The sequence below is a fragment of the Orcinus orca genome, chromosome 16 (genome assembly GCF_937001465.1).
Source record: "Orcinus orca chromosome 16, mOrcOrc1.1, whole genome shotgun sequence".
NCBI classification, from domain to species: domain Eukaryota; kingdom Metazoa; phylum Chordata; class Mammalia; order Artiodactyla; family Delphinidae; genus Orcinus; species Orcinus orca.
Window position 1 is genome coordinate 73559606 of NC_064574.1, and position 15375 is coordinate 73574980.

The 15375-nt window shown below is 45.1% G+C and overlaps 2 protein-coding genes, 1 long non-coding RNA gene and 1 pseudogene across 6 annotated transcripts in view; 2 read left to right on the forward strand and 2 right to left on the reverse strand.

The window, feature by feature from the left end:
- The window catches only part of TMEM248 (transmembrane protein 248), a 32337-nt gene extending 26089 nt beyond the window's left edge, over positions 1-6248 (forward strand). For all 4 annotated transcript variants that reach the window (XM_033426284.2, XM_012532744.3, XM_033426286.2 and 1 more), the window contains exons 5-7: positions 1043-1226; positions 2805-2948; positions 3520-6248. In XM_033426284.2, coding sequence (XP_033282175.1) covers positions 1043-1226; positions 2805-2948; positions 3520-3540 — 349 coding nt within the window. In that variant the 3' untranslated portion in view covers positions 3541-6248. The remainder of the gene's footprint in view (positions 1-1042; positions 1227-2804; positions 2949-3519) is intronic.
- LOC101274335 (S-adenosyl-L-methionine-dependent tRNA 4-demethylwyosine synthase TYW1) overlaps positions 1-15375 on the forward strand; it is a 451923-nt gene that overhangs the window by 170126 nt on the left and 266422 nt on the right. The gene's annotated exons all lie outside the window — the stretch shown is intronic.
- LOC125961489 (uncharacterized) lies at positions 1064-2892 on the reverse strand. Its single transcript, XR_007472253.1, has 2 exons — positions 2777-2892; positions 1064-2545 (listed from the first exon to the last, which is right to left on the reverse strand). It is a non-coding gene; the product is annotated as an uncharacterized LOC125961489 (long non-coding RNA).
- The window catches only part of LOC125961454 (chromobox protein homolog 1-like), a 53532-nt pseudogene continuing 50496 nt past the window's right edge, over positions 12340-15375 (reverse strand).

Here is a 15375-nt window from a genome sequence, read left to right on the forward strand (position 1 = left end):
TTATTTATTTTTTTGCTGTATGCGGGCCTCTCACTGTTGTGGCCTTTCCCGTTGCGGAGCATAGGCTCCGGACGCGCAGGCTCAGTGGCATGGCTCACGGGCCTAGCCGCTCCGCGGCATGTGCGAACTTCCCGGACTGGGGCACGAACCCGTGTCCGCTGCATCGGCAGGCGGACTCTCAACCACTGCGCCACCAGGGAAGCCCTGCTTCATATTTTTTTTGAGCAGCTGTCAGTGTAACCGCTTTGCCTTTAAGGCTTTTCTTGCCTCTCCTTTCTCTGGAAAGGAGATAATGATCTATAATTACATGAAATACACAAGATGTAGCCTATTTAAAAGAATCTTAGGGTGAATCCTTTAAAAATAATAATCCTGGGATTTATCTGTTTTAGACATTTGGAGGTTTGTAGGACAAGTTAAACATTATTTGCTGTTGGTTGTAATATCTGATAGAGAACTTTGTATGTAAGACTTCCAGTTGTGACTAAGAGTTTAGATAATTTGAGAAAATGGGCTTAAAAGGAGCGAGTCCTTTTCTGGCCACATCATATGCGAGAGGACATGGCTTGAATTCTGAAGGCAGAAGTCTAACACCCAGACTCCTAAGTGCCGGATGCCTATTTCTTATTCTTTACATGTTTATTAATTTTTTTAAAGAAATTGGGCTTCCCTGGTGGCACAGTGGTTGAGAGTCCACCTGCTGATGCAGGGGACACGGGTTCGTGCCCTGGTCCAGGAGGATCCCACATGCCACGGAGCAGCTGGTCCTGTGAGCCATGGCCGCTGAGCCTGCGCGTCCGGAGCCTGTGCTCCACAACGGGAGAGGCCACAACAGTGAGAGGCCCGCGTACCGCACAAAAAAAAAAAAAAAAAAAAAAAATCACTGAACTAAAAATATAATGGTATTTATCTCAAGAGAATATGTTTCTTATTCATTCTGCACGTGTGGCTCTTCTTGGTGCTATGCCAGTGCTGGTGGCTGAGACACAAGTAAATGTCTCAAGGCCACTGAGCATGTGTCTTGCCCCGTCTTCTCCTGCAGACAGCCGCCGCACTGTGCTCCTGACACCTACAGCAACGCCACGCTCTGGTACAAGATCTTCACAACTGCCAGAGATGCCAACACAAAATATGCTCAAGACTACAATCCTTTCTGGTGTTACAAGGGGGCCATTGGAAAAGTCTATCATGCTTTAAATCCCAAGCTTACAGTTATTGTTCCAGATGTAAGTGAGGACAGTTGGTGTGTATGTGTGTGTGTGTCCAGGAACTGTTAGAGCAGGCCCTGTTTACCTCCTTGGGTTAGCTTAGCCCCTGCCATTCTAGCTGTCCAGCTGGGTTGGGAGACCAGGTGGAGTGCTGGAGACTTGGAAAAACATGCCGCCCATTGGGTTAAGAAAATTGCTTCTGTTCTGTTTCCCACTTTGTTCAACAGCAGTTATTTATTGAGCACTGCTGTGTGCCTAACCTGGGGCTACAGCAGAGGCTGGTTCAGTCTTACTCATCCACGCAGCCACTCACTGAAGCGTATTGGGTTAGTGTCAGTCTGAGCAATAAATAGTTCAGAATCCAGAAAGGCAGAAGTCAATAGGAGGAGATGACTCTGGCTAGTTATTGATGCCTGTGTAGGATTTTACTTTGTAAGGAGGAAATGGGCAGAAGGCACTGTACTATGGACTAGTGGATGATTTGCTAGTTTAGTTTGCTGCTCTGACTTGAGCCCACCTTTAACAGACTGCACTGAATTTTTGTAAATCCTCTTTTCTTCTGTCCGTATATGCCAGGTGGATTTTTCTTTTTGCCCGGTCCGTCCTTCTCTTTCCTTATGCCGCATTTTTATCAAGTTGTGGACAGTGGTATACCAGGGGCCTGCAGCAATGGGGATCAGGCTGTATGGTGGGCAGGGGCCAGGCTCCAGAAGGCCCTTTGTGCCTCGCTGAGGTGTTTAGACTTTCTCCTCGGACGAGGCCATCACTGCCTGAGTTTGGGCTCTAGGGAATTTGTAGAGCAGTGTGTCAGGAAGACTTGTCTGCCCAACTGATGTGTGTAAATGGGATGGCGCCTGAGGCCTGGAGCTGTGAGAAGGAACAGGAGTGGGGGCCTGGCTGGGATCTCAACAACTGGCCGAGCCCGGTGGCTGCTTGCCTGTGGGACATCAAGGAGGAGTGAGTCAAGGCCGGCTTCAGCGTTTCCAGCCAGGGGCTTGTCCAAGTGGGGAAAGGCCCAGGAAGGAGTTAGGAGTTAGGAACACAGGCTTGGGCTGTCAGCCATGCAAGCTGAGGGCTGTCAGAGCAAGAGGACATAAAGAGAAGAGCAGGGGTTAAAGACTATGGGGCCTTGTCAGGGGCGGGGGGATTCGGGCATAGGACCCCCTTAGGAAGGGAAGGTATGGGTGGTGTCGGGAACACTCTGTCTTCACTTAACAAGCTCCAGCGTTAATAGTTTAGCTGTCGATTCCCGTGTGAATTGAAGTTGCGGCAAGTCTGGAAATTGTGCACCCTGATTCCAGGAACCCAGCATTAAAATCCTCAGTAACTGGGCTTCCCTGGTGGCGCAGTGGTTGAGAGTCCGCCTGCCGATGCAGGGGACACGGGTTCGTGCCCCGGTCCGGGAAGATCCCACATGCCGCGGAGCGGCTGCGCCCGTGAGCCATGGCCGCTGAGCCTGCGCGTCCGGAGCCTGTGCTCCGCAATGGGAGAGGCCACAACAGTGAGAGGCCCGCGTACCGGGAAAAAAAAAAAAAAAAAAAAAAAAAATCCTCAGTAACTCAGTGCACATGTTTCTGGTTTGTTCTCTTTGTTTAGGATGACCGCTCATTAATAAACTTGCACCTCATGCACACCAGTTACTTCCTCTTCGTTATGGTAATAACGATGTTTTGCTATGCGGTTATCAAAGGCAGACCCAGCAAACTGCGTCAGAGCAATCCTGAATTTTGTCCTGAGAAGGTGAGCAGTGGGTGGGGTCTGACCCAGCATTGCACCAGAAGGTCCCAATTAGTCCTTATTCCATTTATTGTGGGTGATTCCTTTCCTCCAGCGAAATTACTTCCTGTCTTTTTATCAGCAGTCATCTCCCCTCAGCCTCAATTATGGTGTTGCATCTTCAACCATATACCCAGGCCTCAGCTGGGAAAAAAGTGTTCTCTAATCCCCACTGGCAAGCGGCTGACCCTGAGGGCTGCCTCCCCTCCGATTCCACGAGCTTGAGAAGTCACCTCCCAGAATGCTCTTCCGGGTTTCCAGACACATAACGCTGTATCGCAGCACAGTGGCTCTGCAGGGTCAGCTGCGTCTTGCAGGAGGCTCAGATTTCTATTCATTCCCTCCTAGATGAGGTCTATTTTCTTAGGGGTTTAATAGTTCCCCTGACTGATAATAGTTCCCCTGACTGATTGATAGATGTGTGCGGTGTGGCTCTCTGGGTTTGGGATAGGACCAGAACCTGGTAAGAGTGCTGGTGGGGCCGAGTTATCCAGGCTTTGCTGCGTGACTGGGCTGCCGTCTTGCTCTCTTCTAGGTGGCTTTGGCTGATGCCTAATCCCACGGCTGCCGTTTTCTGAGAGAGACTGAGAGAACCATAATCATTGCCTGCTGAACCCAGCCTGGGCCTGGACACTCTGTGAATACATTATCTTGCAATGTTGGGTTATTCCAGCCAAAGACATTTCAAGTGCCTGTAACTGATTTGTATATATTTATAAAAAATCTGTTCAGAAATTGGTCCAATGATGCACGTGCTTCGCACTGGGCACCGCCAGAACCCTTCAGCCTCACCTGCGGACTTGGCGGGATGATCCTGAGTAGCGCCGGAGAGGATTCGTGACCTCGCCGTCAGAGCAGGCCATGCTGTCTTTCCCAGGGTCCCAGAGGCGCTTCACTGCTGGTGGGGTTGAGGTTTGCTTTGGTTCTTGTTTCAGCCCGATCTGTACAGAATGTTCAAAACAGTCTGCACCTTTGATATGATACTGCATTTCCAAAGCCACCCCAATCCATTTTGTGGATTTTATGTGTCTGTGGCTTAATAATTATAGTAACAACAATAATACCTTTTTCTCCATTTTGCTTGCAAGAAAACATACCTAAGTTTTTTTTTTCCTTTGAAGAAAAAATAGTCACATTTTAATACTATAATTAAGACAGATTTGTGCTTTTATGTTGAGTAAAAAGTTAAATATTTAAAAGTCACCTACATGGTACAGATCTAAGTTTCATTTTCCACGTGGACAGCGAGGAATTCGGTCTTGTTTGAGTTGAGTTGGCACAGAATGTTCCACTGTCTTTTTCTTCTCTGTTGTCCCTTCCCTCCATTATAAAAGTTAAAACAGCTTCCTCACTCAAAAGGGCTTAAAAATGAACTACACACGGCTCTAGAGTGAAAACGAGCTGTTCTCTTCTGGAATGCAGATGACAGTATGGAGAGAGAGGGTGATGAGTCGGTCTAATAGTTATGACAGGGTTTCTTGTTTTCTTTGAAGAGGGGATGGGTTTTCTTTCCTGGGTGTTCTTTGGTTTTTTGGCATTTATTTTTATGCAATTAACATTCTCAGAAGGAAATGGCAACTAGTAGTAGATCAGTAACATTAAGTAAACGATGCCTGTGAAATTTGAAGGAAAGCAATTCTGATTTGCCATTTATCGGGAAAACCAAAAGCATTTTTCTTTCCTATAACATTTTGATGATCTAATTCCTTTATCCCTGTTTTCCTTCCAAACCATCTTCATTTTAAAACAGTTGTGCATCTTTTCCAGCCCTTTCTTGTTACTTGTATTCTTACCATTTTTCTTTTTCTTAATAGCTTTTTGCCTTAACCCATAGTCATTAATGATTTCTGTGTTCTCCCAAGCCATGTTATAGCAGAAGGGCAGTTAAAACCTTGGGTGCGACTGTCAGTCAGCACTTTTTTCTCTTAACTCCAGGTCTGTATTCTGTTCTAAATTAGAACCAGCCCTGCAGTCTGAAATATATTGGCCTAGAACATTTTATCCCAGGCTTTTTTTTTTCTTTTAATATCCAGGCATTCTTAAATGGAAAACATTTGTGGGCTTTTACTTAAGGTTGTTATTAAAATAATCATCATAGTAACTTGATATGTTAATATTCCTTTTTTTCCTTTTAGTATGTTTCAAGCGCAGTAATCATACTTGTCTATCCAGTTTTTTTATGATATGAGTTGCTTACATGATGCATGGCTAACCGGTTAATTTAGTTTTCTCTTTAGAGACTTTGAGACAAGATTGAGAAAGAGCCATTTGGCTTGGCCTTTAGAAACATCAGTATCACTAAGACCAACAGATTTAGAGGAAGCTGCTACTGAATTAATAAAATCCCCATGAAGTAGAGTTACAGGAATAGATTTAGAACTGGCAGAGTAATATAAAAGGAAGACAGGTGAAAAAAGTCACTTTCACTGGTTTGTTCGATCCAGCTTGTTGCTAACATTAATGGCCCTTGTTTTAATCACAGGGACTGGCTGGCATCTGTAGCCAGGGGAGCAGGGACACTGTTAGGCATGAGGAAAGGAAGTGCCAAAAATGCCTGGATGGTATGACTTGTCATGAGGTCGGGTCACTCACTTTAAAATCCAGCATTCTCCCTCGCAGGTGATTCTCAGAGATCTTCCGGAAACCCAGCGTCAGCCAGGTGTACAAAGGGAGGAGGGGAGCCCATGGGGCCTGGGCCCACTGACCCTCAGCAAGCCCAGAGGACCTGTTACTACCTGGGCACTAGCAGACAAGGCCTCGTCCTCTGCTGTCTCCTGCTGGAGGGCCTCAGGATGAGAAGAGTGTCACAGACAGGGTCTGTCTGCCATTCAGGGGTGACCCCGTGCAGGAACACTGGCTCATCCTCAGGCATCTTGGACCAGAGTCCAATAAAAGGTCAGCAACTTACTATTAAAATGGTTGTTTCAGATCATATTGATCTCTTTCCTTTTTCCTTTTGTCCTTTCACTGTATGACTTGAATCAGTTTTGATTCTATCTATCTGTAAGTTTTTCTCGTCATTAGGAACCTGCCACTTCGGTTGCGTTTTCTTTGGCAGTACGTAGGGATTCAGCATCCTAGTTTTTCAACCCTCCTGCAGGCACTGTGGGGTTTCGAGGGCCAGCGAATCCATTTCACTTACCTTGCTGCATGATGGTCAGTAGCTGATCTGTTACGGCATTCACTCCCAAATTAATTTTCTGTGTTTGAAATATGTGCATATGTGCTTTCCAGAATAAAAAATCTGAATTTGCTGTGTCTCCATTTCCTTCTGTCTGATGGGTGTTTTCTAAGGGAAGAACACGTGCGGTAAGTAATTGGGGGTGTTCTGTAAGCTGTTCTTTCCAAGTGTCACCCGTCGTCAGGATGAGGGGCGGGCAGTGGTATCCTTCTGGGTCTCACCAAGCACACGGGTCTTCTCGCTGAGAGTACAAACCTCTTTTAGTGTATTGGACCAACAAGTGCTCGCAGAGCTGACTCAACTCCTGCCCAGAAGGAGGACGTAATACAGAGCGTGAGGAGCATCTGCACGGGGATGGGAGTTTAAAGACACCCTTCTTCTTATACACGCGCCCTCCGTGTGCACTCAGCCCGGGGCTCCAGAAGCCGGCTCTGACTTCCCGGCACAGAGCTCCCGCGTGGGCCGGGCCTGTTTTGCCAGGAAATGCATCCTCCGCATTTGTAAAGGGCAGTCATGTTCACTAACGTGAATTTTTCCCTTTCCCAGTGGGCAGGGGCTCTGTGGCTCTTCCCTCCCTCGCTCTCCAGCAGGGGCTGGGTGGTAGGGGCCAGCCTCTGGGTGCTCTGTGGGACAGGACAGTGCTGAGGACGGGACACCTCAACGGGCTTTTGCTTCTACCTCCTTCGCTTCGTCCTGCCGTCTCTAGTGCGTGGAACGCTGCTCCCTCCTCGGACTCGGAGGTTTGTGTGTGGTGTTTCCATCGCGATGCAGAAGCCGTTGGAGAATAAGAGCTCACATCTTCCTTCCCTACCGTCTGTAAAATCTGACATGGACCCAGCCCACAAGTCCAGTTGGAGATGGTGCTTTGTAAGCACCTCTTTGTCCTGGTGGGTGCACTGTGCCTGAAGGTCCTTGGACGTGCCCACTGTCCTTGCGGATTTCAAGAGAAGCGGAGTGAATGCACAGACCCGAGGTGTGCTGTGGAGTCCAGTCCAGCTCATTGTGAACTTACTTGCTGTCTTGAACAAACTCTCTCTCTGCCCGTCTGTGTGAGCCCATCTTTTTTTTTGTCGCTGAAGACCCCAAACTCCTTACACCATGCTAGTTGATGATGGATGAACTAGAGTGGTTTGACCATTGCAGGAGCAGATAGCAGGTTGAAGGGGGATAAGTTTTGCTTTTGAGGTTATTCACCCTCTTTACTCCAAACTCTTGGTCAGTCAATAACAGATTTTTCTGGGGTTCTTCGTATGTGCCATCACCCATCCAGGAGCTAGAGGCACAGCAGCACGTAGACAAAATGCCTGCCCTCTGGTGGGGAGACGGTCCAGACACACAGAAATATATTTATAATCTCATGGCAGCCAGTGATGCGATCAGGAGGGTTACCTGGATGAGGGTGATGGCTGTGACACCTCAGCTGCGGTGGTCGCAGCAGCCATCTTGAGAGAGGTGTGCTTTGAAGGCACACAAAGGGGGGAATTCTGGCCTGGAGCATTCCATGCGGAGGGCAGAGACTGTACTCCTAGGGCCCTGGCTTACTACGGGGTGGAGGATGGGAGTCCTACAGGGATTTGTCTTCTTACCTGAGGACAAGATTCCTCCAGGCTGCTGACGGGGTGGCCACATAGGCATGGCAGGCCACAGGCTCTGCAGGGAGATGCTGCAGCGCTGTCTGGTCCAGGAAGGGTGTTCTCAGGACTGGAATCGGCATGGCAGGTCCAAACCCTGGCTCCAACTCCGACGGGCCACGTAACTTTGACTGAGTGGCTTAACCTCTCTGTGCCTGTTTCCTCATCTGTAAAATAAGGATAACCGTACCCACTTGAATGCAGTGAGGATTCAGGTTTGTTTTTTGGGGGTCATTTTTGGCCACACCGTGCGGCTTGTGGCATCTTAGTTCCCTGACCGGAGATTGAACCTGGGACCTCGACAGTGAAAGCACGGAGTCCTAACCACTGGACCACCAGGGAATTCCCAGGAGCAGGTTAACAAAGCGCTGCGAACAGTGCCTGGCACTCTGGAAACATTTAACAGTGTGCTGTGGAGGGTGTCCAAGAGCAAGGCTAGTGGGTCACCTCTGGTTACCTTTGGTAGATGAGAACTAACAAAGCAAAGAGATCTCCTCTAAGCTCTAGTCTTCCATCAACAGTGGTGTTGCCTTTGCAATGGGTTCCTGTCATTTGCTGAAGTATTTGAGAACTGATGTCTGAAAAGGATGCGTTTATAACAAACAAATTTCATGAAATAAAAACCACCCTCACCACACATAACACGCACTGATGTTCAAAATTTTTAGTTTCTTCTATTTAATTGAAAAACTGGGCTTAACCACGAAATTGATTGCATGGCCAACTTAAAGGCAGGCAGCCTGCAATTTCAAAAGCACTGTCCTAGTGCCAGCAGTAATAGTGACCAGGTCATCGACAGATGGTAGCATATGGGGAGGCAAGAGAACACGGTGTTTAGCAGCTTGGGTTTAGGATTAGGAACCGGATTGTCTGGGTTAAAATTCTGTCACTGCCAACTTTTCTCTTGGGGATCCTTGGGCAAGTTTCATTTATACTCTCTGCCACCATTTTTTTTCATCTGTAAAAATAAGGATTGATAATAGCGTTTACTTCCTAGGGTTCTTGTGAGGATTCAGTGAATCAAAATGTGTGGAGCCTATAGAGGATAAATGCTGGTTGTAGTTGTGGAGGCCCAGAGTCAGCCTGCTTACCTAGATCCCCTCCATGCAGGGGATCTGGTGGGGGTGTAGGGGCCAGCAGGGGGTCAGTTGGTGGAAACAGGACCAGAGCTGAGCCCACGAGCCCTGTCTACTGTGCTATTCACACCCTCCCTACTTTCGTCCCTGGAAAAGTTAAAGGTTAATGGTGCAATTCCACCAGTGATCTGATCCATTGTACAGATTGAACTATGTGAAAGATGACACTTCTCATGACCTCTCTGATGGAAGATGTAGAGACTAGGACGTAGCCCATCTGCAGTCACGAGCACCCATTGATAAAGTGGGTACCTTGGGATGAGGCAGGGGAGTGATGTCGGAGGATGCAGGGATCAGTCCGCTGGTTATGTACTGAGTTCTGGCCCTGCAAGCTCAGCCCCAAAGCTGCATGACACTGAGCCTTCCCTCCCCAGCAGCGCGAGGTCTGCTTTGAATGGAGAGCTTCATTTACAGAAGGCTGATTCACCCACTGGGGCTGTAGCTGGTAGGGTAGAGTCTGGATCCCAGCTGGATCCCAAGCTGTGTCCAAGGCTGAAAAGTTCAGTAATGCCTGGATATTTCTGGCAAAGTGTTGGGCAACTATAAAACAGGACAAATTTGTCTAAACCAGCCATTTCAGGGCGCTGGAAGTTGACCAAAGGCAAGTAAATTAAAAAAATTGAGAAGCATCTATTTATGGAAAAACTTGCTGAACTTCAGGAAAGAACACTGAGTATCTTGCCTGGAGCTGCTTCCATTTCCCTCCTCATCCCCAGTTTGTAGTGCTAGCAGGGTGAAGGTGTCTCTAAAAACTAGCAGCTTCATTGTTGGGCTTGATCTGGAGGGAAAGGTGAAAGACCCGTGTGCAATGGCATTGTCTGTAAAAATAGCAAACTCAATAGGAAATGGACGGGGAAAGCCCACAACTTTGTTAGCCTGAGGCTGCAGTCCCACTTGGGGCAGGTGGCAGACCAGTGGACTCTATAGAAATTTACCAAGGAACTCCTGGAAAAGCGAGAACCAGAGAGGTTCCACACATCCCTGGTTGAATGGGAGGCTGTGTGCACACACACGGGAGACTCAAGAAAGCTCAAGCTCTGTGGTGGAAAGTAAAAGCTGGGATAGGCTTGAAAACAGATTGAATTTTGAATAGGATTCCCCACTCGGCCCCAGACCTATGAGCAAAGGGTGAAAGCCTTACTGGCTCGAGTGTTTGATCAGAACCTCAAACCAGTCATTGCTGGTCTCCTGTGCTATACAGATCCAGGGGCAATCTCTCGGGAGTTTTTATTTTACAAAAAAATAAAAATATAAATTAAACTGAGCAGAGACATCATGGGCTACATACCATGGAGAAGATAGTTTCCACAGATTGAGTATAGGCAATTTACTAAAAGCAAAACAATAACATCAGCCTTGGAGGAAAATCAGAATCCACAGTTGATACAATGTATTATCTAAGATGTCCACTTTTTGGGACTTCCCTGGTGGCGCAGTGGTGAAGACTCACGCTCCCAAAGCAGGGGGTCTGGGTTCGATCCCTGGTCAGGGAACTAGATCCCACATGCACGCCGCAACTAAGAGTTTGCATGCTACAACTAAGGAGCCTGCCTGCTGCAACTAAGACCCAGTGAGCTAAAACTAAGGAGCCCACGTGCCGCAACTAAGACCAGGCGCAACCAAATAAATAAATATTTAAAAAATAAAACGTCCACTTTTCATCAACAAAAAAAGGAAAGTAAAATTAAAGATACAGTACCATTTACAACAACTTAAAAATGTTTAGGTATATCAAACTACCACTGGCATTTTTCACAGAACTAGAACAAAAAATTTCACAATTTGTATGGAAACACAAAAGACCCCGAATAGCCAAAGCAATCTTGAGAACGAAAAACGGAGCTCTAGGAATCAGGCTCCCTGACTTCAGACTATACTACAAAGCTACAGTAATCAAGACAGTATGGTACTGGCACAAAAACAGAAAGATAGATCAATGGAACAGGATAGAAAGCCCAGAGATAAACCCACGCACATATGGTCACCTTATCTTTGATAAAGGAGGCAGGAATGTACAGTGGAGAAAGGACAGCCTCTTTAATAAGTGGTGCTGGGAAAACTGGACAGGTACATGTAAAAGTATGAGATTAGATCACTCCCTAACACCATACACAAAAATAAGCTCAAAATGGATTAAAGACCTAAACGTAAGGCCAGAAACTATCAAACTCTTAGAGGAAAACATAGGCAGAACACTCTATGACATAAATCACAGCAAGATCCTTTTTGGGGAGGGAGACGCAAGAGGGAAGACATATGGGAACATATGTTTATGTATGACTGATTCACTTTGTTATAAAGCAGAAACTAACACACCATTGTAAAGCAATTATACCCCAATAAAGATGTTAAAAAAAAAAAAAGATCCTTTTTGACCCACCTCCTAGAGAAATGGAAATCAAAACAAAAATAAACAAATGGGACCTAATGAAACTTCAAAGCTTTTGCACAGCAAAGGAAACCATAAACAAGACCAAAAGACAACCCTTAGAATGGGAGAAAATATTTGCAAATGAAGCAACTGACAAAGGATTAATTTCCAAAATTTACAAGCAGCTCATGCAGCTCAATAACAAAAAAACAAACAACCCAATCCAAAAATGGGCAGAACACCTAAATAGACATTTCTCCAAAGAAGATATACAGACTGCCAACAAACACATGAAAGAATGCTCAACATCATTAATCATTAGAGAAATACAAATCAAAACTACACTGAGATATCATCTCACACCAGTCAGAATGGCCATCATCAAAAAATCTAGAAACAATAAATGCTGGAGAGGGTGTGGAGAAAAGGGAACACTCCTGCACTGCTGGTGGGAATGTGAATTGGTATAGCCACTATGGAGAACAGTATGGAGGTTCCTTAAAAAACTACAAATAGAACTACCATATGACCCAGCAATCCCACTACTGGGCATATACCCTCAGAAAACCATAATTCAAAAAGAGTCGTACCAAAATGTTCATTGCAGCTCTATTTACAATAGCCCAGAGATGGAAACAACCTAAGTGCCCATCATCGGATGAATGGATAAAGAAGATGTGGCACATATATGCAATGGAATATTACTCAGCCATAAAAAGAAATGAAATTGAGCTATTTGTAATGAGGCGGATAGACCCAGAGTCTGTCATACAGAGTGAAGTAAGTCAGAAAGAGAAAGACAAATACCGTATGCTAACACATATATATGGAATTTAAGAAAAAAAAATTTCATGAAGAACCTAGGGGTAAGACAGGAATAAAGACACAGACCTACTGGAGAACGGACTTGAGGATATGGGGAGGGGGAAGGGTGAGCTGTGACAAAGTGAGAGAGAGAGGCATGGATGTATATACACTACAAAATGTAAGGTAGATAGCTAGTGGGAAGCAGCCGCATAGCACGGGGATATCAGCTCGGTGCTTTGTGACCGCTTGGAGGGGTGGGATAGGGAGGGAGGGAGGGAGGAAGATGCAAGAGGGAAGAGATATGGGAACATATGTGTATGTATAACTGATTCACTTTGTTATAAAGCAGAAACTAACACACCATTGTAAAGCAATTATACACCAACGAAGATGTTAAAAAAAATGCTTAGGTATGAATCTAGCAAAAGCATATATAGAACATATATGCTGAAAACTATAATATACTGATAAAAGAAATCAAAGAAGACCTAAATAAATGGAGGGACATATCATGTTCATGATTGGAAGACTCAACATAGTAAAGATGTCACTGCTTGCCAAATTAAAGATATAATACAATTCCTATCAAAATCCTAGCAATGGTTTTTTTAGACATAGAAAAGATTATTTAATTTATAATTAATTTTTATAATTTTATAATTATATAAATTTATAATTTTTAATTTATAAATTAAAATTCATAAGGAAAGCCATAGGCCCTAGATATCTAAGGTAATCTTGGAAAAGAATAAAATCACCCAAATAAGCCTTACTATATAGCTACAGTAATGAAGACAATAGAGTATTGGTAGAAGGACAGATGCATAGATCAATGAAATAGAGGAGCCCAAAAATAGACCCACACAAGTATGCTGCTGGATTTTTAAAATATAAATCTATAATTTTATTAAGACGAACTGACAGTGTTGGTACGAAGTTTACATTTAAAAGTTTTCACAGAAACCTAACACATGCCTTTTACAATGGAGTTCTAGATGCAGGTCTAGATGATGTCAAGAACTGATGGATCTCATGAGTCATGACAGCATTTGGGGTTTTAGTTAATGCTTAGGATTAAAAAAAAAGTTTTTTAAAGTGAACCACTGCCCCAGTGTGAAAATTTAATCTTCTCCTGAGACCAGGGCTTTTGAAATCATTCAACTCTTGAAGTGCTTCAGTGAACTTGTGCTGTCAGTGACTGAACTCTGCCACCAATGGTTTCAAAGTTCAAAAAACAGAGGCTCCAAAAGAGTTTTCCACCCTAAGAGCACCAGCCCTCGTCTTTCCCTACTCTCCCACCTCCTGTACCACCCTCTGCCCTTCCCCAAATACTTCAGCCAGTGGCTTGGATGGAGAAGCTGATATTTATAACCTCATGACTGGAGAAGAAAGGGTCTTCTTGTCAATTTCAGGAATCAGCACCTCTAGGACAGAATGACCTGCCTGTGTATACACTCCAATAAGACTTTTCCTCCTCAGCCGGCTTCAATCCCCCAAAATGGCAGCTTCGGTAACTTCGTAACTGGCTTAGTCCTTTGTTGGGAACAGCATTATGCTGAGGCAGGGAACACCTTGGCTTCTAAGTTTCAGGCATTCACAGCTTACAAACGATCTCTCACAGTCCTCATTTAGGTTGCCAATGACATTTTTTGAAAGGATAAAATATTCTGGACACAGAATCAAATCATCATTAGTTGTTCTTTCCTTTGTTTCATCATTTACTCAATCAGTCCCCAGATTTTAACAAAAATGACCCTAACCCATCTCCCTTCTTCCCACCCCATCCCTCCCGCCCCAAATAATACACCAGTAACGGCCAAAAACTACATCCATGCTATGCTGTAAAAGTGCAGAGTTAACACTATTGGGAAGAAGGCTGTGGGTTGTGGAGATGCTCTTTGAAGATCTACAGTATCTTCTGCTCTCCCACATCCCAGCCTGCAAGTTTTGTCCTATGTAGAAGGCCCTTTGCCTTTCTCAGTAAAGTTCAGAATGGGTGGCCTTGAAACACTGACAGTCCTTCCCCTCCACTGGGATGGGTGTGCAAACTATACAGCATAGAGCAGCTTTAAAGCACTTGGGCTGCTGTAGGGCACAGAAACTATACTGGCTCTTCAAAGGACATCTTCTCAAGCCACCTCCATGGTGTCAAGACAAGTAGAACTCCTTCTTTCCCCACTTGAAACCCACAGTCAGATGTGACAGGGGCTGGTACTCAGGAGAGTTAATTCTTGTCATCTTTTTTGTCATCATCCTCCGAGGGGTAGGAATGCCATGTCAGCCTTTCCTAATAGGAGGATATGACAACCTGTGGGCACTTGACATTGGCTTCCTTGGCGGGGCCCAGGTCAGCCTCATCAGTTTTTCCATTTCATCAGGAAAATGAGTTCTCCACTGGAGTCTATAGCTCCAATAATCCACTCCAGTTCCAAACCCTGAGCAAAGCCTCGTGGCTTTTCTGACTCTTCTTTCTTCTTTGGTTTGCTCTCCTCCCCCTTATCTTCCGAATCAGAATCAGCTTTGCGTTTCCCCCCTCTGATTTGTCTGTCTCGTGTGCTGTTTCCTGTGACTGCAGGAACTCGGCAATGAGGTCGGGGCAATCCAGGTTTTCTTCTGGCTCCCATTTGTCATCCTCATCTGAGAACCCCTTCCGTTTTAGGAGGTACTCCACTTGGCCCTTTACCACTCGATGGTCGAGAACTTTTCCTACCACATATTCTTTTTCCTCTTCTTCTAGCACCTCCTCCACTTGCTGCTTGTTTTGTTTTTTCCCCACAGTGCCCGCCAGCTTTCTGCTATAAAGGGTGACGCTGCTCAGAGCTGCGCCCACTGAGCCTCAGAAGAATCAGGGCCACGCTACTGGCGCTTTTTTTTTGAGGAAAATAATTATTTAACAAGTAAACATGAAAACAATGGTTAAAAAGTCATGGCACAGACACGTGGTAAGTCATTTATAGACATTTAGTTAAGGTTATTAGGAGTTTTAATAAGCTAGGAAAATGCTTACTTTTTTTTGAATTTCTGAATTTTATTTTATTTTTATACAGCTGGTTGTTTCTTCTTTTTTTTTCGGTAAAATTTTGCAATTTATATCATTCCTGTCCATTTCTTTATTTTTTGAATTTTACTTATTTTTTACACAGCAGGTTCTTAGTAGTTATCCATTGTATACATATTAGTGTATATATGTCAATCCCAATCTCCCAATTCATCACAGCACCACCACCTCCCTCCACCGCTTTCCCCCCTTGGTGTCCATACATTT